This window comes from Osmerus mordax, chromosome 10 (genome assembly GCF_038355195.1).
Source record: "Osmerus mordax isolate fOsmMor3 chromosome 10, fOsmMor3.pri, whole genome shotgun sequence".
Classification (NCBI taxonomy): Eukaryota; Metazoa; Chordata; class Actinopteri; order Osmeriformes; family Osmeridae; genus Osmerus; species Osmerus mordax.
Genome location: NC_090059.1, coordinates 10,746,591 through 10,771,996, shown reverse-complemented (window position 1 = coordinate 10,771,996; position 25,406 = coordinate 10,746,591). Strand labels below are relative to the sequence as shown.

Sequence of the window (25,406 nt, the reverse complement as noted above, 5' to 3'; positions counted from 1 at the left end):
GACAGTTTGCACAAACGTAACCAGGAAGTGAGATGTCTACGTAAAGCATACCACTATGGCATGCCGGTTAGTGTAGTTTATCAAGATTAGGTCAATTGAGTGTAACTGTAGATTTAACTAATCAACTGGCATTGTAAGCTATACAATCAAAAACGGGTCGTTTGCTAATATATATCAAATTAAAATAGTTAAGATTCCGATTTTGATGTATCCAAAATAATTTTTCTTAATGATTTTGTGAACATTTCTGTGTTTGTGTTCTCTCACAGTCAAAGTAAAAATCATATAATGTATATGAGGCTTATATTAAAGTTGCTTAGAACAATGGTTTAGGTCTAGCATTTGAACCTGCCCAGAGATCCAGGGTGTATTATGGAAAAATTGAATACCCTAGAGAAGGCATTGCTCCTTGTGGGTCACTTTGGAACAGTTGTTATACTAGGTCTCTACAACACGGACCCACTTTGAAATCATTAACCTAAGCAAAATGCCAGGTGTTTGTGCTAGCGTGACTTCCAGAGCAGCTGATATGATGGATGGTCTGCTATCTCTGGTCCTCCAGCAGAGACATGTTGACTCTCTCCCTCTCCCTCTGTACGTCTGCTCAAACCCCTGTGACTGATGAGGCCTTGGTTTGCGGACACAAGCATTCCACAAAGAGCTTTCAGGAGATTGGGATGGTCTCGGCTGAGTGAGAGAGGGAGGAAGGAGGGGAGACGAACAAACCCTTTTGCTGTTTAAACCCAGAGGATGCTGGAGAAGACTCCAGAGGGGTCAGAGTGGCTGGCTGTGGGGAAAGGCTGTAGGCTCTCTGTAGGCTGGTGATAAGACCACTGTGTCTGTATGGATGTCCTGGGAGACAACAGGGGTCCATGGGAGGTGTATGAGACAGAGCTGCCAAGCAGCAGTTGTTGGTGAGTTTACAACTGCTCTACTAGTTTCATCGAGATATACTTTGTTATGGATTATCCACATGTTCAATAGAAACACCAGTCGCATTTCAATAATGTTCAATGATTCATGAGAAGAATACTTTAAGGTATGTTAAAATGAGTTTTTTGTCTGTTTGAAATTTCATAATCCACATCATCACTCAGTTAGTTGTTTGTGTAATGCATTAACCAATGAGGTTATGCAATAAGTTATTTCACAGAAAGCATCTCAGAAAATAGTGCCAAGTATAACTTTTGTTCCATTGCAAAGGAATTCTCTCAAAAAAAGTTTTCCCTTCTCCTGAAAAACAAGTTTTGTATTCCAAACTGCACATTTTGGGTGGTGGGACCTGAACCTAACCTGAATATGGTTGTATTTGGAACAGTTTTCCCTGACAGTGAATGGAAGTGTTTCTTCATAGACAAAGACTATCCTGGGAGAGCAACAATAACATATTTTGAGACACAATCCATTGTGAACCCTCTTCCCTGTGTACCCAGACTTATTGTCTCAGTGGCTGCTCCGTATCAATGATTAGTGAGGGAGATGATGGCGAGAACCAGCCAGATGTAAAAGAGTCGCTCAGGCACGCTCTGACTCAACAAGAAGACAGCTTACAATCTCTAGTCATGTGACTGATTGTTCTACTTACTGGTTGCCCTTGGCAACGTGGCCACACAAGGACTGGTTCTCATCAAGTGTGGAGGGACAAAGTGGGGGACATTGTGTCACCCCAGAAACATGCCTTGACCCGAACCTCACCCCTGGGCCCTTCCCCCAAATCTGCATAACTTGCCTTTAAATCTAAACAAAAGGCTTTGTCAAACTTTTACAGTGAGTTGGTGTTTGATTTTCCATGTAATCGTAATCAGTTACCACAATAAACTTAGGACGGTGTGATGCTGGAAACAGTGTTAGGCTTGTTGCACTGCTTCTCTCTTGTCACTAGAGAGTGCTGTGTATTCATATTTTTAAACTGCAACCCATGCTCAACCACAGTTCATGTACACATTTTACATAAAGTAAATCCATGCATGAGAAAAAGCTTTTGAGCATTAGAATATGTGTTCATCTGTGTCTCACAGTTGCATCTATCTCATTGTCATGTTATTGGTTCATCTCTACACGCTCCTCCATCTCCTCTCCACAGTGACCCAGGCTGGAGCATCAGTCCTGAGGAGCAACTGAGTCTGGACCATCTGCTGGTGCTGAAGGAAGCATTTACCTGCTGCACACCCTCAGACAGGAAGCCAGGGGATGGAGGGCACAGCAGAACTGTACAGAGAGAGGAAGGAGGAGGAGGAGGAGGAAGAGAAGGAAGAGGAGGAAGAAGAGCAGAAGGAGACGAGGGGATGACTCTGAAGGAGTTCCGGGATGTTTTGAGCCCTGTGATCGGTTCAGACAGTCAGGCAGGATGGATAGAACAGTTCTACAAGGAGGTAAGGAGAGTCCTCGTTCTGACTTCAGTCACAGCTCTATAGTGTGGTACATCACCCCACAATACAGACCACTCACAGGTAGTAACTGCTTTCAAGGGCTCAATATGCCCTTCATCAAACCCTAACTACTGTGTAGAATATGTTAGCCTGATTCCCATCCTGTGAGCTGCGGTGCATGTGTGTGTGTGTTTGCTCCAGGTGGACATCACCTGTGTGGGCAGTGTTGCCTGGGGGGATCTGTGTGGCTACCTGCTGCAGCAGGCCAGAGAGAGAGACCTGTCCTCCATCCCCAGAGGGGCCCTGTTGGACACTGAACCCCTCATCACACACTGCTCTCACAACAAGGTGAGTCGACTGGCTCTCTAACTCTGGCTATGTCTCCTTCTCAGTCTCAGTAGATGTCTCTGTTTCGGTCTCTGTTTCATTTGAGCTCTTTCCTTCTATTTCTTCCCTGGAGCTCTCTTTTTCTATCTGTTCTATAATTTGGTGTCTGTCTGTCTGTCTGTCTGTCTGTCTGTCTGTCTGTCTGTCTGTCTGTCTGTCTGTGTGTCCTGGTCTGTCTGTCTGCCTGCTTCTCACGCCTTCCCCTCTCTGTTTTCCTCCTGCAGCAGGAGCCCACTACCCGTGTGGTGGCTGTCCCCCATCCACCCCCCCTCCGCTACATCAGTGTCAGCAAGGGTGGGCTGCTTACTGTGTGGAACAGCCGCCTAAACATCCTCAAGACGCTGGAAGTGAGTGTCAAACAAGGATACATGCACACACATACACACACACACCCACCCACTAATGACCTGTTCTATCTAGCTTGTGGGGGACCCCACAGAGGAGGGAGCTAACAGGAGGCGATTCAGAGGATGGACCACCGACGCCGTACACATGCCCAATGTACATAAGGTCGCCATAGCAACTAGCAGCAGGGACATTCACTTTGTTGACGTTTCCACAGCGAGCTGCTTTGAGGAGGTCCACCTGTTTGGTAAGGATGAGGTTTGATGGCTCACAGCTATTTTTATTTTAGTTTGTTGTCCCTTTAAATCATCCACTAATTTCTCCATTCCAATCACAACAGGTTTCAGGAATGTTCCAACTGCTTTGTGCTACTCGTGTGACATCAAGGTAGGAACTTTGACCACTTTCCACATGCCCCTGTCTGCTTCCAACAATCTTATTTTCTACAGCTAATACATGAATAATAATGAGAAAAGGTAATCCAAATCACTTGTGATCAGGAGTTTAGTGATGGGTGACTGAAACCTCTGATGCTGTCCATCTAACGTCTCCCCTCCCTGCTGTTACCCTCCCAGGCTCCAGGGCGGCGCTCTCTGCTCCTGTGGGGGGATGAGAGGGGTGGGGTCCACCTGCTGTGGTTCCTGCTGCCTCTCTCAGGGTTGTTTGAAAGCCCCTTCAGCGAGGCGAACGGACCACAGAAGATCTACATGCAGGTTGGTCTCATCTCCATCACCTGAAGCAGTAAAACGGCACCACATGCCCCTGCCATCACTATATTATACATTATAGACTCCTGCAGTTACAACAATAATTATTTCTCTGTAGTTTATACCATTTGACACATTGCAACCTTCTCCTTTTACCAGGACCTGGGTGACCACAGCCATCTGGTGTCTTATCAGCACCTCCCGTCCATCCACCAGGAACCAATCAACAGAGTCCTTTTTGATCCCCACACAGATCTCATCATGACATCATCCGGAAGTGACGAGTCGTCTGTGGTCATCATGGATGCAAGCCTCAAAAGGAATCCCTACATTTGGAACATTACGAAGGTACACACACACACACACACTAAAGTAAGCACACACACATCAAGACTACAGAATCAGATCGTTAAGGTGGATGGGATGTTAAAAACAAAACACCAAAGCAAAGATTAGCGGACGACAGCTGGTGTCAAGAGCTGTATTTGCTGCTGTCCCATAATAATGCGGTGTGAGGTACACTGACGTGCATCACTTCCCTCGGGACACACAGCAGAGACTGACCACAGTTTATGTGTCCTGTGAGATTATGTGACAATCAGTGAGGTCAAGGTTCAAGGCTGCTCTGGAACAATCAAGCTGACAGTGACCCAGGTTGGTTTGACCTGTCAGCTTTTAGCCAATGAGCTCTTGGGTCAAACTTGTATTTCTCAATCAGTCAGGTGGTCAGGATTGTCCACACAGATGTAGTCTAAAAAGATGTCTGTAATTTAAGTTTACATGAAGAGGTCAAGTGAACAGATTCAGTTATAGACAAAACAAAACGTCAATGGAGCCAGTCATCTCAGTCATAACCATTGTATTCCTTAATAAATGAAGCCACATATTCAATGGATGGCCCAACCTGCAACCAATATAATGAAAGCTCACTCAGAAGAACCATGAATGTGGAGAGTGTGTGTCATTCGTCTAGTCAGGCAGAAACAGTGATTAAACTGGGTGGGGGTGTTTTGGAGCTGCTGTTATGCTTTAAGAAAGGGCACATTTTGTGCTCTAATAAACTGTGTTTTTGTTCAGTTTAACCTTAATAGTGGCCTTCACAATTCCTCAGTGCTGACTAATATAATCAGAGTGAAAGTAGGGGTATCTTTAGAGTGTTAGTCAGGCCTCTGTGTGCTAAACAATTGTCATCCACCAAGGGCACCAGAGGCCTGGGATGACAGCTGGTTCTTCCTAAGGGCTTCTCTCTATTCTCTCCCCACTTATCCTCTTGTCTTTCTCACTCTCGCTCACTCATACTCAACCTTTTCATTATTTCACTCTACCTTGCCCTCTACCTTGTCCTGTCTCTTTCTCTCTCTCTCCCCTCTCCCACAGGGTGTGCAGTGTTTCGACTACAGCCGGCCTCTGGGTCTGTTGGTGACCGGTGGGCTGGACCCGGCGGTGCGTTTGTGGAACCGCTTCGTGCCGTCTTGGCCCGTTGCCACGCTGGAGGGTCACGGCACCACGGTGGTGGACCTGGCCTTCTACCAGCCGCTGGCTCAGATCCTCAGCTACTCCAAAGATGCGGTAGGCTCCTTCAGTGTCAACACATCGATTCATGGCCTGTTATTACTGTAGCTGCTCCAGTGGAATTACTGTACCTGCTGGTCCGCTGTAATGAGACACTCGTACGGTCTGTTTGATTCCCTCCCTCACCCCCCCCCCATCTCTCCTCTGAAGGAGGTGAGGGTGTGGGACATTTCCTCTCATCGCTGTCTCAGGACCCTGCACCTGCAGTTCCCTTGTTTGCAGCCAGGCCACTCTCCAGAGTATGGAAACTTCCCCTTCCTCTTAGTGACTCCTCCCCTTCCTTCACTGACTCCGCCCCATTTGCTGGTGAGCTGTAAGGACTTCCTGGCTCTGCTGAGGCTGGGAGAGAGAGGGAAAGGAGGCTACATGGAGAGAATTGCAGGAGGGGGATGGAGAGAAGCAGGAGGGGTGAGACAACTCCAGCACACCCCCTTTTCCTGCGCCCTCTATAACCCCACCCTGAGACAGGTGGTAACCGGGAGCAATGACTCAACAGTTTTGGTGTGGGATGTGGCAACTGGGGCGTGGCTTATGACTATTTCCAACGCCCATGGAGAGGAGGAGGTCACTTGCATGGCGTTGGACTCCTCCCACAGACGACTCATCACTGCATCAACCAACGGCACCATCAAGGTACAGACACGCCCCCTCACACCTTTTTCTCAGAGATTTCAGGTTTCCACTGGCAACCAGATAGTGGCTAAAAATAAACATTCATGTGACTTTTAAGTAATCTCAGGAAATGTAAGATATACCAATGTCTCTCCTGTACAGGTGTGGAATCTTCTAAATGGGCACAACTTACATAAACTGGAGCCTGTCACAAGCTCTGAGGTCACTGGGATCATCTGTCTCTATGACAACCAGCTACTCGCTGTGGGGTGGAGCCAGCAAATAGTTCAGTATGACATCACAGGAGCAAAGGTAAGGTCAAAGTTTCAGACATGGATGAAAACATTGCACAGGCATTTTAAATGTGTGTGTATATCTCCAAGCATAAATGAATGTGTGTGTGTGTCTGTGTGTGTGTGTGTGTGTGTGTGTATGTATGTGTAGGATGTGTGCGTGAAGGCAGACATGTCATGGAAGTCTGGACGTATCCACAAAGCAGACATCCAAGCTTTGGCCCACTGTCCTGCCTTGGGGGTTGTTGCCACGGCAAGCCATGATGGAGAGATCATCGTCTGGGCGATGGACACCCAAAGGCCCCTGGTGCGCCTGCGAAGGGACCCTCAGTCTGGGTGAGAAGAGTGTGTGTGTGTGTGAGTGAATCAAATAAAAATGCTCTGTGAATGTTAACTCTAAGGTGTATGCTGACCATGTACAGGGATTAACGAAGTGCCAATATAATGGAATGTGTGTACATTGTGTGTGTGTGTTTATGTGTCCAGGGTGGTGCCCCCTGTGGAGAATCTGCTGTTCCTGCAGGCCAGGGCTGGAGCCAGACAGTGGAGGAGCACAGCTGTCCTGGTTTCCTCTCAGGATGCCTGGATCTGCTTCTGGAGCATTGCAGGACACACTCACACACAGGGTGAGATCACACACACGCACACAAAGTGCGATCACATACACACACACAAACACAAGGTAAGATCACATGCCCACAGGGTAAGAAAACGGGGAGAATAGAGAGACAAAGTAAAGTAGAAGAATACAGGAAGTTGGATGACAAAAACATCTAGATGAGATCTAGAAGATAAAAACAGTGAGGTAAAGATGCAAAGCATGGAGAAATAGGTTAATATAGAGACCAACGCTGGTAAGGATAGAAGCCAGACATTTTCAGCACCTGTATGTTTGACAAGGATCAGAGAGCAACGTTCTGAGACGGCAGCCTGAAGAGCCAGAGGCAGCTGGAGCCCTGGTTCTGGCTGATGTGCAGCTGCATCATTCCTGACAAACCACAGTTATTTCTCCTGCTTCCCCATCTGTGTTTAGTGGTGGAGGATGCATGCACTGAGGCCATATCTGTGTGTGTGTGTGTGTGAGTGTGCGAAAGTGTTCATGTTTGTGTGTGTGAAGGAGTGTGTGTCAGTGACTCGCCCGTATGTGTCTGACTGTGAGTGTGTGATTAGTGGTGTGGGTACTGATTGAGACCTAACGATGACAGCTGCGAGGCAGCAAACTGAGATTAGGGAACTGCTTCACAGACACCCCTGGGGAGATGTTTATTTGCATCTCTGATTCATGATGTCTGTTCTTACCTGCTGGAATAACATCAAGCTACACTGCTCAGTGTATATGAAACCTTCAGCCTATGTGGAACATTTTGTATAATCTCTCTTACTATTTTGTGCTATTCACTGCTAGCCACCATCTATCTTTCTCTCTTATTCTACCTGTCAATGTTTGCCTCCGGTCTGTCTGTCGATCTGTCGATCTGTCATTCTCACACCTCTCTCTCTCTCTCTCTCTCTCTCCCTCTCCCTCTCCCTCTCCCTCTCCCTCTCCCTCTCCCTCTCCCTCTCCCTCTCTCTCTCTCTCTCTCTCTCTCTCTCTCTCTCTCTCTCTCTCTCTCTCTCTCTCTCTCTCTCTCTCTCTCTCTCTCTCTCTCTCTCTCTCTCCCTCTCCCTCTCTCTCTCTCTCTGCCCCCCCCCCCTCTCTCTCTCTCCTCTCTCTCTCTCTCTCTCTCTCTCTCTCTCTCTCTCTCTCTCTCTCTCTCTCTCTCTCCCTCTCCCTCTCTCTCCCTGCAGGGGAGTTTCGTCCCTCAGCCCCAGCAGGGGAGGTGTTGTGTCTGACGTCAGACCAGGACAGCAGCCTGCTGGTGTCTGGAGACAGGAGTGGCTATGTGAAGCTGTGGGACATCTCTCAGTATGCTCTGGACATCACCCTCCAGGTGTGTTAGCATGTGTCCACGTGCTGGCGGTAATGTTCAGGAGGCACGCATGGGTGTCTCCTGTGATGTGAGACGATGAAAGGTCATCTTAGTTTCTATATCATGTGCTAGCTGTGAATAGACTGTGTGGGAATACCTGCTGTTACGCCTGTCTCTGCAGCCCACCTCGGCCTGCCCCCCTCTGTTGCGGTCTTGGAGAGCCCACCAGGGGGCGCTGGTGAGCCTGGAGCTGCTGCAGGAGGACCCAGGCGCCCTATTTCTGCTGACGGCATCAGGAGACGGCTCTGCCCGACTGTGGACCGGGGAGGGGGTGTGTCTGGGGACGTTTGGATTGGATGCACATTGGGACCTCCAGCATCCAGACACCTACCATGGGTTAGAAAATGAAGTAGAAACTATCATCTTAAGAATGTATGTGTGTGCTTTTTAGACTTGGTAAATAGCATTGACAAAGATATCCTGCACCTCTATAAACATTCATCAACCTTAATTGTTGCTCAGGCGAACGGTTGTTGATAGGTTTTACGGTAAGCACAGCTAAGTTAAACCACATGGGTTGGGTTTGGAAAGTATGAAGAGTTTGTCAGTTGGTGTAGACAGTGTGTGTGTGTGTGTATGTGTGTGTGTGTATATGCTATCACCCATGGCGACTAATTGTTGTCCTGGGGATGAGGATGTGGTAAAGATTGTTTCATTCCTTCTCCCATGATGTCAAAACCCAAGACACACACACACACACAGTGACCCATGCCTTACAACCATGAGAGGATGATCAATATTGTGAGGACACAGTGACCACTCAAGCTGGGCAAGGAACTCTACCATGTTAGCCAACTCCACCAACAGTGGCTTACGTGGGTGTGTGCCCTTTCTAGCCTTAAATTGTGAAATGGGTAAATGTGAGCATCTGTGTGTCCACAGTTGTTAGAGATCTCCCTCTCCACAGGAGTTGGCACCAGGAGACCACTGTGACGGAGAAGGGGGATGAGGGGGAGGTGCAGAGTGAAAAGGACCAATCAGGAAGCAATGAGGTCAGAGGTCAGCTCGGTGACCTGGTCAGTCAAGGCCAAACATCACAAGAGGAGGATCAAGGGGAAGGTTAGTACAGTACACTGCTACAAACAGGTGTTCTGGTACATTCTTTCTCTCCCTTTCTCTCTCTATCCCTCTCTCTCTCTCGACCTCACTTTCTTGCTCTCTCTCTCTCTCTCTCTCTCTCTCTCTCTCTCTCTCTCTCTCTCTCTCTCTCTCTTCTTCTCACTCTCTTAAAAACACACAAATACACACACGCACACATTGACAGGTGAGTCTGCTGGTTTGTGTGTGTGTGTCTGTGTCTTGGTGAGAATTGGAAATGGCAGGTCATTTAGAAAGGAAGAGGATATGTTCAACCTATAGAGGCCAAACCCTTCCAACCTAATTAAATACAATACCATTGAATCATTCAATTTCCCAGCTTTATGCAGAGGAGACTGGACATTCCTGACATTCTAGAACTCTGGAGCAGAGGTTTGGAACCTTCAGGCAATGTTCCGCTGAGGATACATGGGCCAGGCTTAGAGTGGAGGAGTGTGTGTGTGTGTGTGGGTGTCTGTGTGTGTGAGTGTGTGTGTTTTAGAACATTTCCTACTCTCCTCTCTCGCTGTCTGTCTTATGCTCTGAACCTTCCAAAATAAGCGATTAGCTATGCTCTTTCTCCAGCCGCACCCAGAAGAACACAAACACACATTCTCTCCCCACCTCCAGCCTCCAGCCCTGAGGATTTGGACCAGAGGAACCTAACTGGAGTTGTCAGCACTTCAGAGAACCTTGCTCAGACTCAACAAACCAATGTGAGGCTCTCTCCAAAACAGAGACACTCACTGTCTGTATGTATGTCTGTCTGTCTCTCTCTCTCGCTCTCTCTCGCTCTGATTTACACTGTCCCAAATGTGTCAACACGGACCGCAAGAGCACAAACGTTTGTTCAGTGTGGAACATGCAGTGGCTAACATGACCTGAAAGGTCAGCCTTCCCTAGCTCTCTCCCTCCACTCTTTCATCGCTCCCTCCATCCCTCTCCAGGGGTGTGTGTGTCGGGGTGTGTATGAGGACCTCAGGAGGAAGGCGGCCATGCGCTGGGAGAGGAGACGGGTGTTTGGTGACATTGACGTCAACAAACTCAACCTGGTGGGAGGGGTGTGCACCCCCTACCAAGCTCTTGTGCTGCAGGTGAGGTCATACTGTGTGTGTGTGTGTACCTCACCCTGCCTTTCAAAACCAGACTGACACACCATTGTAGAGGGGACTGCTTCCTGTCTAGCAGCAATCCATATCCTGTCAAAGGAACAAACTGCCCTGCAGTTCCTCAACTGTCTGATAGGAGAGACCTGGTGATGTGTCGGCACAGCCACCATTAAAAGAGCTGTAGATATTCTCCAGCACACACATAGCATGTTAAAGATAGTGTAAGTGTATTCAAAATAGTTAGAATGTCACCCATGGAGGAGAATATCGGTCACATTCTGACCAATATATGTTATGGGTTGTGGCCATGCTCATGTCATGTTCTGAGGACCGTCTACAGCCCTTTCATTTGAACACGTTAACAGTCAGAAACATGGCTCACTAAGACAGGATCCACACTGAAGGAGGTGAACAGCACGGCTCCACTGGCTCTCAGGGAAATGTGGCAGCAGCTCCATTCCATAGCCAGGCCGTGGCCCTCCAGGAAGCGGGATGGATGGAGGGATAATGAAAGAGAGGAGGAAAGTAGGAGAAGTCTAGCTGTTCTCGTACAGGCAGCTTTGATCAGAGAACAATCTTTTTTCAGACTATTTGCTGTTTATCTTTCTTCTCCTTTATTTCCTCTCTTTCTCTGTTTCTGCGAGTGTGTATGTGTTGCTCAGATATGTCTTGATGGCTTGGGGTCTAACCTTGACAGTGAACAGCACCTGAAAGTTATTAGAGGGATGGCGAGACTGAAAAAGTCTTCAGGCAGTTATTTGAAGAAAGAATTTCAGAAATGTCTGTCAAAATGTCAGGTAGAAATTCTTCAGCTGCTGCACCTCATGTTGCTGTCTCTGGTTCTCTGTCTGGCCTTCTCCTCTTCCTTTACCCTCCTCCCTCTCCTTCATCCTCCCCCCCCTATCCAGGACTACCAGGAAGTCCCCTTGACAGAGGATCTACCCATAAGTCCCTGGATGCAGTGTCACAGTCCCAGGTCTCCCAGTGAGGCGGGGCTTAGCTCCCTGCAGCTGTCAATCACCAGTTCAGACCAAGAACCCGAAACAGCAACCTGACCAGCCAGTAGGGGTGGGCGTAACAGAGGACTCTGCGTGCAGTATGGGAGTGTGTGTGTGCACTTGCAGTTGTGAGGTCTGTTTTTAGATGTCTGCTCCTCTCTGGTCCCTAGCTTTGGAAGGAATGTTGCAGGAATTTCCCTAGTCTCTACCACACAGCTCACCATGCCAAGGTGCCTAGAAATGTAGGTGCTGTAAACTGTACAGCCATGGTATTTAATAAAGATGATGTGTTTGTAATTTTTTGAAATCTTATGTCCAGTTTGAGTGATAGCTCAAGTTTTCTGTGGATACACGATTTGTATTGTGAATGTGTGTATGTGGATGTGTTTCTGTATGTTCGTAAGTGCGTGCATGCGTGTGTAAGTATATGAGTGTGTGTGTGTTGGAGTGTGACTTTTGATGTCTGAATGGCATGCTTTTTTTCTACAGTAAACGATTGCTATGACGCCAGGGTGGGGGTGGATACAGCCTGGCCCATTGTGGCGTTGGCATGGTGACAGGTGGTAATGCTATACTGGTCTGAACTGTTGGCAGCAGCTTCTCTTCCTTCTCAGATCATCCCAGGACAAATGTGTGTTGCTTAGTCTCTTCTATCTCTTATTCCCTCTGTCCATCTTTCTCTTCCTCTCTTTTTTTGTCTTCTTTAATCTCTCTCTTTCTCTGATTCTCTTTCTCTCTCACTCAAGCTGTCTTTGTCAGTCAAGCTGTCTCCCTTTTCTCTCTCTCACCTATTCTTTCTCTCTCCCACCCCCCTCCTCTCCAGTCTGTAATTCACACCTTGCCTGACTCGTTCTGATTATCATGACATCGATGTGTCACATGACAACACAGCGAGGCAGGTATCTGCCAGGGGTCAGGTTATCCGACTGACAGCAGTCAGAGGCAGTGAAACAGAACGACGGCATCTGATGACATTTGTCCCCCGTCCATCCCTGTGTCACTGCATGGCATTGCTGCTCTCTGGTCTGATGCATGTCACCCATGACCTTTTCATTCCCGAGTCATCTTCGTCCCTGTCACTCTGCAAGCATGTCCTTATCACCACTCGACGCTGTTTCTCTAATCTTGTTGTTCTCGTAAGACAAAGCTGGTTCCACACTCTTAACGGCTCTGTTGTTCTGTCTTATTCAGTTTCTCCGGGTTGGTGGTGTGTGTTTGTCCTCACGATGCCCTGTGCTCAAAGCCGGGGGTTATGTTCAGATTAGTTTGGGCTTTTGTGGGGGAAGAGGGACAAAACTGTCTCCCTGGAGGAGCGGAGGAGGAGCGGAGGAGGAGCGGAGGAGGAGCGGAGGAGAAGCAGAGCAGCGTGGAGCTGTGGGTGTTTCACAGGGATGAACCGTAACTGACACACAGCTGGAGCTGCACAGAAACGGCAGCCTTCAAGCCCTGTGCATAGATCTCTGCCTGAAGTAATGACGCACATTCAAATACGTCTGCGAAAGCAGTTGGGGTTGTTTCATAGTCAGGTTCGAAATTTGGATGATGTTGATCGGTGATTCTCGATTTCTGAGTCATGCTCTGTGATGGCTAGCTGTGATAGTTTAGACTGTTCTTCATTCTCAATAAAGTGTGATATACAGGACATTCATCTATGACAGGGGTACTCAATTAGAAACCCAAAGGGTCCACTCACCAAATTTTCATTCAGTCCAGGGTCAGGAACAGTGATGGTTTATTTTTCTGGCCCTTACCTCAGAGTTCTGGGGGTAATTGTGTTCAAATTGTCTATGCTTTGTGTCATAGTGACGTTTCTATGGAAGTGACATAATGTTTTGAATTTTAAAAGGCATTGAATACTTAATATTGAAATTTAAACAAAAGCGAATTCACATATGAATATATATTTAAATGTTTAAAAAAATTCTGATCCCAAAATTTCCAGTTAAAAAAAATCCGATTGCATCATCCGGGATACCAAGGATAGGTAGAGACAGGGAAATCACGCACCAATGAAAGCTCGCTTGGATCATGATAAATTAGAATGTTGATTTTGGCTTTGGTCCAAATGGTATCTTTCTCAGTCTTTTTAAATGGCTCTGGGTAGAGCAATCGAGCCCTTCTCGAGCAATCGAGAAGAGAAAACACATGGTGACTACCAGGGATAACAACCATGCTTCGGTGAGTCCGATGTGATCAAATCTTGCATTTTTCGGCTCGAATTTGATAGGCTCGATCTTTTTTGACTCGATTTTTTTGTGCTCGAAATTTTGAAGATCAACATTTTGTGGAATTTTGAATTTCCGAGCCTTGAATTTTTGAATCTTTTTTTTTTAATTGAAATATATATTCATATGTGAATTCGGTGTTTAAATTTCAATATCAAGTATTCAATGCCTTAACATTCAAAACATGTCACTGATTTGCTTCCATATTCACGTTACCACTTTGACAAGGGCAACCGTCTCATTGCCCCTGATTAAACACATCGGTTTTGTGCTCCCCCCGGCAGCACACATGCACACTTGTCAGTCCACTCTCTTAAATTTGAGATTTTCGGAATCAATTTTTCGCTTTTTGTCGGGTTTGGAGTACGCCATGATTTTCGCTAAGGAAGAAACGGGTACCGTTAGCAAAACGATTAGCCTGCGTTGTTGCGAATGATATGACACACACAAGCGGCGTGACCCACAGAGGTTTCGGCCAACGTTGCGTGAGTGACTTGTCATGGTGGTTACAGTTATTAAAAGCTCCTGATTGATTGGACCTTTGGATTGGACACGAAAGATAGAAACCACATCTAGTAGGAAAAATATATAGGCGCAAAATCACGCACCAACGAAAACTCGCTTGGATCATGACTAAATTAGATGGTTGATTTTGGCTTCGGTCCAAATTGTATCTTGTCTGGGTCCGGATGCGGACCGGAGTCTGCCTATTGAGTACCCCCGGCCTATTGAGTACCCCAGATCTATGATATACAGCACATTCATTTATGATACAGTATAATCATCTCTGGTTTATGGGCAGGGAGGCATAATTCTCTATTAGTTATAGGGACATTGGACTGGGGCAGTTTGGATGCGGCAACCAAGGGATTTTAAGCATCTCCATACACAAACGGATGTTAAATGAGATGGAAAGCTCCCTCAGTTGTAGGCAAAACCGTGGTTGTCGCCGGTTGGAAACCTCTTATTTTTACATCAAGCATTCAGGCTGAAAGAACAACAATAGCGGCCACAATAGCTAGCTTTTTATAGCTGTGGTCCTCCACCTCCCATCCAGAACCTCCTCCTCACTGCCCCTGCCTGGGAGCTGGCTCCCCTCACACCAGCTGAGTGACAGGCTTGGATTGCCTTTTGCTAATGTCCAGCATCAATCAGAGGATCTTAAGGGGACATGTTCTCCCTGGTGTAAGTGAAAACACCCTGGAGAAAGGCTGGCACCTGATTCCACCCAAGCAACGCACGCTGACACACACACACAAACGCACGCGCAACTACACCCGACAGATGTTCCGAAATACCAAATACCACATAAAAAACAACCCAGATGTAGGCTAGGAGCCACTTGGTGAGTGTGAAGAGACTTAGTGCCGTATGCAGAGCCCAGGCTAACCTTCACAGCAGGCTGGACAGCAGCTTCCAGCTCTCTTTAGGAAGGTTCGACGAATATGGAAGCCCGTCTGTCGCATCAACAGAAATCACACAAGGTTTTAGTGATTACAGACTGTGTACGTGTGTGTTTTTGTGAGCGTGGGAGGATGTGTGGGAGGGTGTGTTTATGCCGGGGAAACACAGCGTGAAGGAAGGTGCTGGATAGAACCCAGCCTGCAGCAGAAATCAGACAGAGTGGAGAGAAGGGAGAAGAGGATAGGAGAGAAGAGGCACAAGATTTAAATGAAGAGAAAAGAAAGAGGGAGGAGAAAGGGAGGAGCTGACAAACAGGTGAGTGGAGCTGAGATGACAGGGGGAGGGTGCACAGAGAGGAGGAGGAGGAGGAGTTCTGAGAAGACCGGGGTGGAGAGAAGAAGAAAGTGAGAATGGAGGAGAGAAGGGAGAGGAGAGGAGAAGAGGACTTTGCGTCCACATCGCTGAGTCACCCTGAGAGGAGCAGAGAAAGCGGCAAGCGACAGATGACATAAGACGAGGCAATCTCACATTTCTGACACGCTCACACAGACGCACGCACACTCTCTCATTCTACACCAATACACATGCTCATGCAGTGCATTCAAAGGGACCAGCAAACACTCATAAACTCTCTGTCTCTCTCCCTCCCTACCGCACACTCGCTCTTCCTCTCTCTCTCCCTCTCTCTCTCTCTCTCTCTCTCTCTCTCTCTCTCTCTCTCTCTCTCTCTCTCACACTCCTTTTTTTTTCTTTCTCTCTATATCCCTCTCTTTATATCCCTCTCTTTAACACACACACAGACACACAGAGCTTCTCTCTTCTCTGAGAAGAGAGCTTGCCAGAATCAGATCCAGATGAAAACAAGCGCTTTCAGGAGGACGCCAAGCAGCCAGGGTACACACACTCACAAACAGAAAAACGCACTCGCACTCTGGACTCAAACCCACACCTACTTACAGCTTACATCCAGACAGACACACGCACACGCATACTCGTATTTTGTCAAAGCAAGAACAGGAGAGGGGCGGCCAGCTGGAATACACGGCACATTTCGTAAAGGGCTGATCTCCTTTTTTTTTCTACACTGCCAAGAACCTTTGGATAGACCTCCAGACGGATCACTCCCTGTGACACACGCGCCCCGTGTGACAGACACAGGCTCCGGGCTGGAATATCTGAGGGAGCGGAGCCTGAACCGAGACCAGAGTCTTTGTGATACTTTCTGAATCAATATCTCCATCCTGCCGGTCAAGAACAAGAGAACGGTGAGAGGATCTGATTGGTGGAGACGGCGGTAGGCGAAGCGAGAAGAGAGAAACCTCGAAGCGGATAAAAAAAGGAGTGAGAACTGACAGCTGAGCTGACACATCTAACATGCCACCCCTGACCTCTGGCTCTGAGACCCAACCAAGGCTGCCTGGGATGCCATGCACAACACACAGCGCTGTATAGTCTCTCTCTCTTAATCTCTCTCTCTCTTAATCTCTCTCTCTCTCATACACTCCTCTTCTAGTGCTATGATGAGGAGAGACCGTCTGCTCCTGGCTGCGGCCCTCAGCACCATATTCATTGCTGACCTCTACTTCATCCTCCTCCCCAAGCTTCGACACAGACAACCCCACCCGGGGGACCCCAGCTGCTTCTGCAGCCCAGGAAACGTCTCCCTCCCTGGGCACGCCGGCATCATTGCTCCCTGGCTTTCCAACTGGACTTCCACATCGCCCCTGGACGAGGAGCCCAGTGAGAGAAGCTCTAAGTTGGGTAGGCTGTTTGCTCACCCCCTGTATGAGCCCCAGGGCCCGGGGGTGCTGGGGCCAGAGGAGCGGCTGCTTCAGCAGGAGGAGCTGCTGGAGTACTACAGGAGGAAGGTGTCACGCTGGGAACGGTGAGCTGCTCCACAACCACACTGCTTTCACGGCCCTTCTCATCTTTCATTTGTGTTTTGGAAAAACACAAACTACTGTAGATCATTTACCCTTTGCAAACAATTTTCATGAATGATCACAACTTTTTTTTTAATCAAAGCTCACGAGGGATGGTTTTTGTAAAGTGTTAAAAAAATAAAAAAATATAAAATAAGATGCAGGAAAGGACTTGGATCAGAACTCGCATTTAAGCCAGAATACGACATGTGCCAAGGAGGGGTGTGTTTGTTGGTTTGGATGAGGAGATGACACGTGTTGCAGTGTGCTGTGGTGGAGAGGCAGGGTCGCTGACATTACGGCTGTGGATCCCTGCCTCGCACACACCCCTCAAACATAAGCACATGTAAACAATGTAAAACATTTGCTCTAGGGGCGGGATGTCATTTGAACATGAAGCTTGTAAACGTTCTTTAGTCATTAAAGTTCATAGAGTGGCTGGAGCTGAAACCTCCCAAACACATCACAGCTCAATGTCTGGAACGCTGTCTTTATAAGGCAATCAAGACATTCAGACTGATCCTCCTCAGACTGTCTGGAGCTGTTCTGATGTGTGTGACCTCACGTCTCTCTATCCATCCAAAGCAGTTCCAACCAAGAGATAGAGAGAATTAGACATGCACATACACACACACACATTCCCCCCCCCCCACACACACACACAGGTTGGGCTCCGGTGTTGGAAAAACAGAAGAAATATGAAGAGGAGATCTCTCCCCTGGCTGGGCTCTTTACTGACACAGAACAATGGCTGCCCCAGGGCCTCAGAGATTCAGGCTACGGCCTGTTAACTCCCCAGTCACACTCTTAACAAGAAGTGTGTATGTGTCGTGTATCTGTTTTTCTCTGTGGGTCTGTCTTTTTCTAAATAGTTGTCTGTCAGGGTGTGCACTGTGTGTGTTTGTGTGTACTAGATGCAGTACTGTCTACTGTAGTAGTTGTGTCTGCGTAGGCTGCGCAAGTTTAGACGAGGGGCTTAGTAAGACGTCCCGTTTCACAAGACGGATTAAGGCGTAACGCAGGATATGAGTAGCCTGGCCCCACCCCCTCTCTTGAAGGCCCGCCGGCCAGCTCCACATCTCTCCTCGTCCGCCTCTCAGGTCTGTGTTCTCTTCTCTCTGTGGTCTGGTCTGTGGCGAGGTGATTGGTCCATCTCATCAGCCAGCTGTCTCACACAATGCCAGGAAGACTCTGTATCCAGCAACCAGCCCCAAACTACCGTGCTCCTCATACAGTACCTGACCACTGTAATCAGACCACTGCTTCTACAGTACCTGACCACTGTAATCAGGCTTGAGGGGACGTGAGGGGAAGAGCTTCCCTCTGTGGTCAGGGCTCCAAGGTGCTCCAGCAGCACTGCATCCCTGTCAGCACCATTGGGGTGGGATTGTTTGTTTGAGTTTCCTGTGTGAATCCTGATAACGTTTTAAATGTAGGATTGGAGAGCGGATGTGTGTGTTTAAATATACCTTGGTCAATAGAGTAGAGGAGAACAGAAAAGAGAGGAGATGCCAGTAAAGTATTACACTTTGCAAGGTAGGAAAGGGGTATGTGGTATATGTCTGGATCACTGCCACTTCAAATAATAAACCAGAAAATAAGAAGCCCTTTCTCTATTCCTCCTTCTGACATTTCTGTTGTGAAATCATCTGATGAATATCTGAGAGGAGGAGAGATGACATCACCATACAACCTCCAGGACACAAGGCACTTTACGCCTTAACTCACCAATCCTGAATGTTGACTCTGTTTTTTTTCTCATTCCCTTCCTTGTCTCCCTCCACATCAGTCACATGAAGTTCTACAGCGAGGTGGCAGCAGCTGCCAACTTCACCATTCTCGAACAAAAGGTGACCTTTGACCCCAAGGCCAGCTGGTTGAAGTTCCACCTGGGCATCAGTCGCCATGCCCTGTACCGCCGGCACGACCCCTTGCACAACCCCAGCCGCGACCCCGCGGATCCTAGCCATGACCCCACTGTTTCCCGTCTGCTACAGGACATGCAAGCCCACACCATCATCAACGCAGGTACAAACACTTCACGTTGTTATAATCACTTACATCTGGACCTCAGATCAGCTGTGAGTGCTCTGTACCTTCACATGACTGGTGTATCCACCCACCACCTACTACACACACACATTTACCATAAGCACATCAACCAAAGCCTCATAATTCAAAGCCTCATCATTGTCCAGTCATTGAAGTTGATGAACAAAACGCCGTTGTCCCTCTTATCATTTTTGGGGTGGGGTTTTTTTCTTCCACAGACTACACTCAAGACGAAAAGGCCCTCAAAGGAGCGTGTGACTGTTCCCAAGGTGAGGCTCATTCAGAGCAGTCCTGTGTGTGCCTGCATACCTGGCCCGCTTCCCTGCCGTGTTGTCCTCGGGGGTGTTGTGTGTCCTGCTGGCCGGGGCAGCTGGGGTGCTAGCTCATGTTATCTGTGTCAGGGATTGTTGCGACGGGGGACAGGAGCGAGAGTGCCAGAGAGTCAGTTAACACTGCTGACACTTCTCCATAGCTGCTGCTTTTGTCTGCCCCCCTCCAGCCCCACCACCATTTAGTTTTGTCTCTCTCCCTTTTGTTTCTCTCCTTCCTGTGTCTTTGTCTTTTTCTCCCCCTCCTCTCTCCACCTTTCCTCCCCCTCCTCCTCCTCCTCTCTGGAGGTATTGTCAAAGACAAACACAGCGTTGCTCATCTGGCACCAAATCACACAAATTACCATGATTGCAATTTCTCAGTCTGAGTCTCCATGTCAGCTGGAGCCAGACAGGAGAGCAGATGGATGTAGGTTCAAAGGCAGCCTCTCCTCTCTCAATGTTTTATCTCCTCCACCAGAACAGAGAAGACAGTGGAGGTAGATCCCAGAACTAAAACCCAGCAGAGCAACCTTCCCACTCAGATCTCCAGGCTACACAAATATCTTCACACTTCTGGTGTGTGATTCCACAGACACTTGGACGCCCACACGCCCAAACACACACGGCACAATCATACCAGGCACACACTCAAACGCACACGGACACGTAAATACACATACACAAACACACACAGGCGCACCATCACTCAAAGGCAGCAATCTGGTCAAAGCCTGCATTCCAGGGGTTCTAGCTCTCTCACCACACTCTCTCCACACACACTGCGACCACAGCAGCCACACTCTGCCAACAGGAACGACAAAACAGAAAAACTATTTTATACTTTTCTTTTTATAGTTCTCTTTTCTTTTTGCTTCATGAAAGACCCAAAAGCCACAAATGTGCTCCAAACTCTCCAATAAAACACAGCAGTGAACTGAAAGATGACAACGACTCAAAGAACTTGAAGAGTCAAAGGAGATTGATTGGCAGGGGAGGAATGGTGGTCTGTGTGTGTGTGTGTGTGTGTGCGCACATGCATGACAGCCAGGCTGAGGTTGAGGAATCACTTGTCTTAGCTTGGTGTTCCCTGGGTCTCTGGTTGGTTCCAGCTCAGAACCTTTTATTATCTTATCTGGGACAGGTCCTGAGGCGACAGGAGAAAATATCACCCTATCCACAACAAACATCAGAGATTTAAAAGGCAATATACTGTATGTTGGTCAGATTACACAGCATCTAGATTTTGCTCTGGTTCTGTCCCTGAGGGTGCAGGTGGAATGTTTATTCAGAAGGAGCTTTAAGGAAGGGTTTAACTCGTTCATGTCGCTCATTTGTTTACTTTTCTGTTGTCTCTCAGTGGTCAAGCCCAGTGGTCACCACCTCAAGCTGACCCTTAAGATGCAGAACTTTGGCAAAGCCATGTACAAACCCATGAGGTGAGCTCTTCCAGCTATTGGTGTTGATGAAGAATTCCTCTTTTCTGAGTGGAACTAATCCACAGCTGTCTTCATATTCGGTCTTTAATACTTGCTCTACTCACTCAGTCTAATCATTCTGTCTCTGTCTGTCTGTCTGCATGTATGTCTGCATGTGTGTGTCTCCATGCAGGCAGCAGAGGAACCAGGAGACTCCTGAGGATGTCTTCTACTTTGTCGATCTCCAGAGACACAACGCAGAGATTGCAGCCTTCCACCTTGACAGGTACATATGGACACACACACACACCTTGTAACACAGCTTTACAAGAAAGCCACCAAGTGAGAAAAGTTTGCATATATGAAAGAATCTGACAAAAGCCTATTGAAGTATAGACTTCAAGTAAGACGATATGCATTTTATACTCATACCTGAAATGATTCCCTGTTGTATCTAGTTACCCTTTAGCAGAGCTGAAAGCCTGTAATAGGTATTCTCTGCAGTGGGGAACAGGAGACGTCAGTCAGTGATAAACACATTTACAAACTGAGCCTCCCCCAACACGTTTCTCAAGCACCTCCAAACAGGCCATTATAATTACTGTTCTTTACTGTCTATAAAGCAGACTTATACACATACATGTACATACACATACACACCCTGTCTCCTGTTTGTGGCACGTTAGCTTAAGTGAGTCATCAGTTTGCGGCCTCATTATAGTTCCAGTGTTCAACTTCAGAATCACACACAAGCATGAGTCAGAATAGCTGCTAACCACTTTAGGTGACACAAACAACCTACCTTCCACTACCTTTGGAAGTAGTTTCTAGTCTGTTTTGGGCGTGTGTGTGTGTGTGTGTGTGTGTGTGTGTGTGTGTGTGTGTGTGTGTGTGTGTGCGTGTGCGCATCAGCAGGTGGGATTTTCCAGGACTTCAATAACACTCATTCTGCTTACAGATGACAGTGGTTCTGGGGCTGAGATAAGACCCACAGGGAGATAAATACTTTCACATCAGCACCTGGCAAATTACACAGAGCAGAGAGTTAGATGTTCTTCATAGATAAGACTCAGCTAACTTGATTTAATTGCCTGTTTGTGTAAGTGCTGAGGTGGGAGATTTGAGTGTCCCGATTGTTGAAGTTGAGTTCATGCGAGTTTGTTTTTTATCCCAAAGTTGGAGCTAAATGTCTGGGAACCATGTTCAAGCAGCATGACTGAGGAAACAGACTTGTTTCACATGGGGCTTGTTACATGCTATTATCTGGGATTTGATCTTCTCTTGGCTCCGAGTGTTGCAGTGGTTCCAGATAAAATGGGAATTTATAACTTGTCTATTTATGTTTTGTGATTCATCCTGTCTTGTAGAATCCTTGACTTCCGGCGTGTTCCGCCGGTGGTGGGCCGGCTGGTGAACTTGACGGGGGAGGTTCTGCTCACCACACACAATGAGGACCTGCGCAACGTGTTCTTCACATCGCCAGGTAAACTTCATCCGCCACCTTGACAACCCTGAAATTGTTATTGAAAGGTTTCACTCATTTATTTATATATATATATCTGTGTTCTGCTTTCCAACAGCGAACAACACTTGTTTCTTCGCCAAGTGTCTGTACATGTGTAAGACAGAGTATGCTGTGTGTGGGGGTCCGGACCTGCTGGAGGGCTCCATGTCTGCCTACCTCCCCAGTCTTAGTCTGGCCCCCCGGGTCTCCATCTCCAACCCCTGGTCACGCTCCTACACCTTCACTGGCCATCAGGAGTGAGAATCCGCGCGCGCACACACTCACACATCTTACCCTATACCTTCAAAGGAGAAGAGAAGTCAGACTCCAGAACTCCAGTAGCTGCAACATTGTAACTCAAATGTGTGTGTGTCTATCTACCAGGTGGGAGGTAAACACGTTGTACTGTGATTCAATCAAGAAGATTCCTCCCTACAACTCAGGCAGCAGACTCCTCAACATCATAGACATGGCCATCTTTGACTTCCTCACAGGTACCCACTGCTCCACCAATCACAATCCAGTTTTCCAATGTAACGTTAACCTATGGCCATGGTTACTCTTCTGTAATCATGCTCTCTACAGGTAACATGGACAGGCATCACTACGAGATCTTCACTGGGTTTGGAGACGGATTTCTTCTCCACCTGGACAACGCCAGGGGGTGGGTGATGGTCCTGTGCAACTTGTATTGCCGTTAAATGATGATGTGTTTGTTTTCCTCGTGATGACATCCCATCCTGGGTTTCAGGTTTGGGAAGCACTCCCATGATGAGATGACCATCCTGGCCCCACTGTCTCAGTGCTGCATGTGAGTACCAGAGGATATACCAGCTGACTTTGATCCGGCGACGCACTCAGCCTTGTCAGTCAAACATGACTCGTCTTGGTTCATGTCTTGTTTTATCTCTCTTCCTCATCTCTCCCTACGTCTCTTCCCTCTTCCTCCCCAACCTCCTCCCATCTCTGCCTTCTCCCTCCACTGTCTGCCACCCTCACCAACCTCTCGCCAACCCCCCCCCCCTCTCCTTCCAACGCCTTCCTCGCCTCTCTGTGGCTCCAACCCCCGCTCGTCCTCTCCCTCGCCCCCCTCTCCCCGCCAGTATAAAGCGTTCCACGGCGCTGCGGCTCCAGCTGCTCTCCCGGGAGCGCTACAGGCTGAGTGACGTCATGAGAGAGTCCCTGCAGGGAGACCCCGTCAGCCCCGTCCTGACGGAGCCACACCTCCTGGCGTTGGACCGCCGGCTGCAGCACGTCCTCAGGGCCGTCCACAGATGTGTCCGCAGGCTGGGGGAGGGGCCGGTGGTCGTCGATGACCTCACCGCTGGCTCTTCCTCCACAGACACTTGGGCGATGGCGCACAGACAGCCAGCCAGACATGCCACCAAGGGCAGCTAACCTAAGATGCCAGGGAGTTCCAACTACCTGAGATCCTGGGAGACTGATGTTCCTGATGATGGACACATTGAAGGATGTGGAGGACACGGAGGATTCCACCTTGTGAAGAGGGTTTACCACAGCGGCATGTCAAAGATGGCGGGTGGACAGTGAAGAAATGAAAAGGAAGAAAAGCAGGAGGCAGACTAAAGAGAATGAGATGCTGTGTTGGACCATCTTCAGAAGCTTTGAAGGGGGACTGTCCTAAAGAACCTCTGAAATATGTTTGACATAAATGATGTTTTACACATTCTATAAAGGTGTGGTTTGTGTGATCATGAATGAATAGTCAAGAGCCAGCTTTACTCTATCGACTATGAACATGAAAAGTGCCTGGGGTCTGCCCGTCGCCTACACCGTATGAGAGGACGAGGCCTTACCGCCTGTTTCTCCCATTAATCAGCCGCGCACTGAGCCTCTGTTTCTGCCTGGCAGCAGGCAGGCGTCTTTAGGCCTAAGCCTTCAAAGCTGGGTTTCATAACACAATTCTCTAAGACGTCACGTAACTACTGCACACTCTGGGTGCAGAATATCATGCACACATTACCCAAAGGCTTTGTTTGAACTTGTCTGAAACCATGGTTTTGTCTTCAAACAATGTTCTTTTGTATTTCAGAGCACACCGTGGTCTATTTGGGTCTTTCTCACTGTTGTGCTGACTTATGCATCTTGTTTTGGATAGTCATGTCAAACTATTATTTTTTTATAGGTCTTGCATCTTGTACCAGACTGTGTCTGTGTCTGTCTCGTGGGCAGTCAGGCTAGAGGGCAGCACCAGGGGGTTAGGTTTACTAGGTGTCAGAGAGCAAAACAACCCTCTGCCCCCAAAACACAACACTGAGGTTTCTGCAGTGTCTGATTTGACACAAGTGGATGCAAGGGCCAGATCTCAGCTAGAAATATGAAGCTGATGGGGAAATATTCAAACAGCTACATTGCCACAATCCTCCAGTAACACATCTAGACTCATTGGAATGACTTTGTAGCTCAAAAAAACGTTTCAATAGCAACAGAACTTGTAATTGACCTTAAAACATATGTTTTATGAATCCCTCATCTACATCATATGCGATCCAATACTTAAGAAGATAGGGAAAGGCAAACAGTGATTTGAAGATAAACTTCAGCTACTCCTTGAATATATCAGCAGCCAGGATTGCAGATAAGCAACAACACTGCCATCTAGTGGACTAAGATAATGAATCAACAGTTGCTTGAACCAGGGTTCCTGCAGGTTTCAGTAAGTCACATTTAACCCTTGTGCTGCCTTCGGGTCACATGACCCAAAGGTTCATAACGAACCATCGTTGTGTTTACCCAATTTTACCCAATACAAAAACAAATAAAAATAATTTTCAATTCAATTCAATTTCAATGTGGGGGGTCTGAGACAGCCCAACGGCTAAAAGAAAATGCTTCACTTTGTTTTTGTATGCGGTAAAGTTGTCGCAATACGACGGTGGGTCACAATGACTGATGGGTCAGAATGACCCGAAGATAACACAAGGGTTAAGACATTTTAAGACCATAAAGATTAAATTTAAGACCAACGCATTACCAAAAAAATGAACCTACTACCCCGTGGTGTAGTGGGTTGAGAACAAGGGCCTACACCACAATGACCTGGGTTCAAAACCAGCACAGCGCGTAGTGCCAAACACATCCGTGGGCCCAGATCCCTGTAACCGCAGCGCACT

At 47.8% G+C, this 25,406-nt stretch overlaps 2 protein-coding genes across 2 annotated transcripts; both read left to right on the top strand.

The window, feature by feature from the left end:
• The first annotated feature begins 2,285 nt into the window (after positions 1-2,285).
• On the top strand, positions 2,286-11,642 carry LOC136950742 (cilia- and flagella-associated protein 337). Its single transcript, XM_067245188.1, has 16 exons — positions 2,286-2,372; positions 2,571-2,717; positions 2,981-3,103; positions 3,677-3,814; positions 3,968-4,156; positions 5,186-5,377; positions 5,531-6,013; positions 6,155-6,304; positions 6,437-6,621; positions 6,772-6,911; positions 8,074-8,216; positions 8,377-8,591; positions 9,163-9,314; positions 9,963-10,048; positions 10,280-10,426; positions 11,350-11,642. The coding sequence occupies exons 1-16, from the start codon at positions 2,286-2,288 to the stop codon at positions 11,494-11,496; spliced, it is 2,724 nt and encodes a 907-aa protein (XP_067101289.1). The 3' UTR covers positions 11,497-11,642.
• A 4,628-nt stretch (positions 11,643-16,270) lies between these two features.
• fam20a (FAM20A golgi associated secretory pathway pseudokinase) lies at positions 16,271-24,375 on the top strand. The gene is made up of 12 exons (XM_067244677.1): positions 16,271-16,409; positions 16,582-16,953; positions 18,780-19,018; positions 19,261-19,311; positions 20,711-20,789; positions 20,962-21,054; positions 22,136-22,251; positions 22,349-22,529; positions 22,657-22,766; positions 22,858-22,936; positions 23,024-23,083; positions 23,376-24,375. The coding sequence occupies exons 2-12, from the start codon at positions 16,586-16,588 to the stop codon at positions 23,668-23,670; spliced, it is 1,671 nt and encodes a 556-aa protein (XP_067100778.1). The 5' UTR covers positions 16,271-16,409; positions 16,582-16,585; the 3' UTR covers positions 23,671-24,375.
• Positions 24,376-25,406: the final 1,031 nt, after the last annotated feature.

Coding starts and splice junctions, on each gene's coding strand:
- LOC136950742 (XM_067245188.1), top strand. CDS start 2,286: ATGACTCTGAAGGAGTTCCGGGATGTTTTGAGCCCTGTGATCGGTTCA. Junction 3,104..3,676: donor ACATCCTCAAGACGCTGGAA/GTGAGTGTCAAA, acceptor TTACCCTCCCAG/GCTCCAGGGCGGCGCTCTCT. Junction 6,912..8,073: donor AGGACACACTCACACACAGG/GTGAGATCACAC, acceptor CTCTCCCTGCAG/GGGAGTTTCGTCCCTCAGCC.
- fam20a (XM_067244677.1), top strand. CDS start 16,586: ATGATGAGGAGAGACCGTCTGCTCCTGGCTGCGGCCCTCAGCACCATA. Junction 20,790..20,961: donor GCCATGTACAAACCCATGAG/GTGAGCTCTTCC, acceptor GTCTCCATGCAG/GCAGCAGAGGAACCAGGAGA. Junction 22,530..22,656: donor ACCTTCACTGGCCATCAGGA/GTGAGAATCCGC, acceptor TCTATCTACCAG/GTGGGAGGTAAACACGTTGT.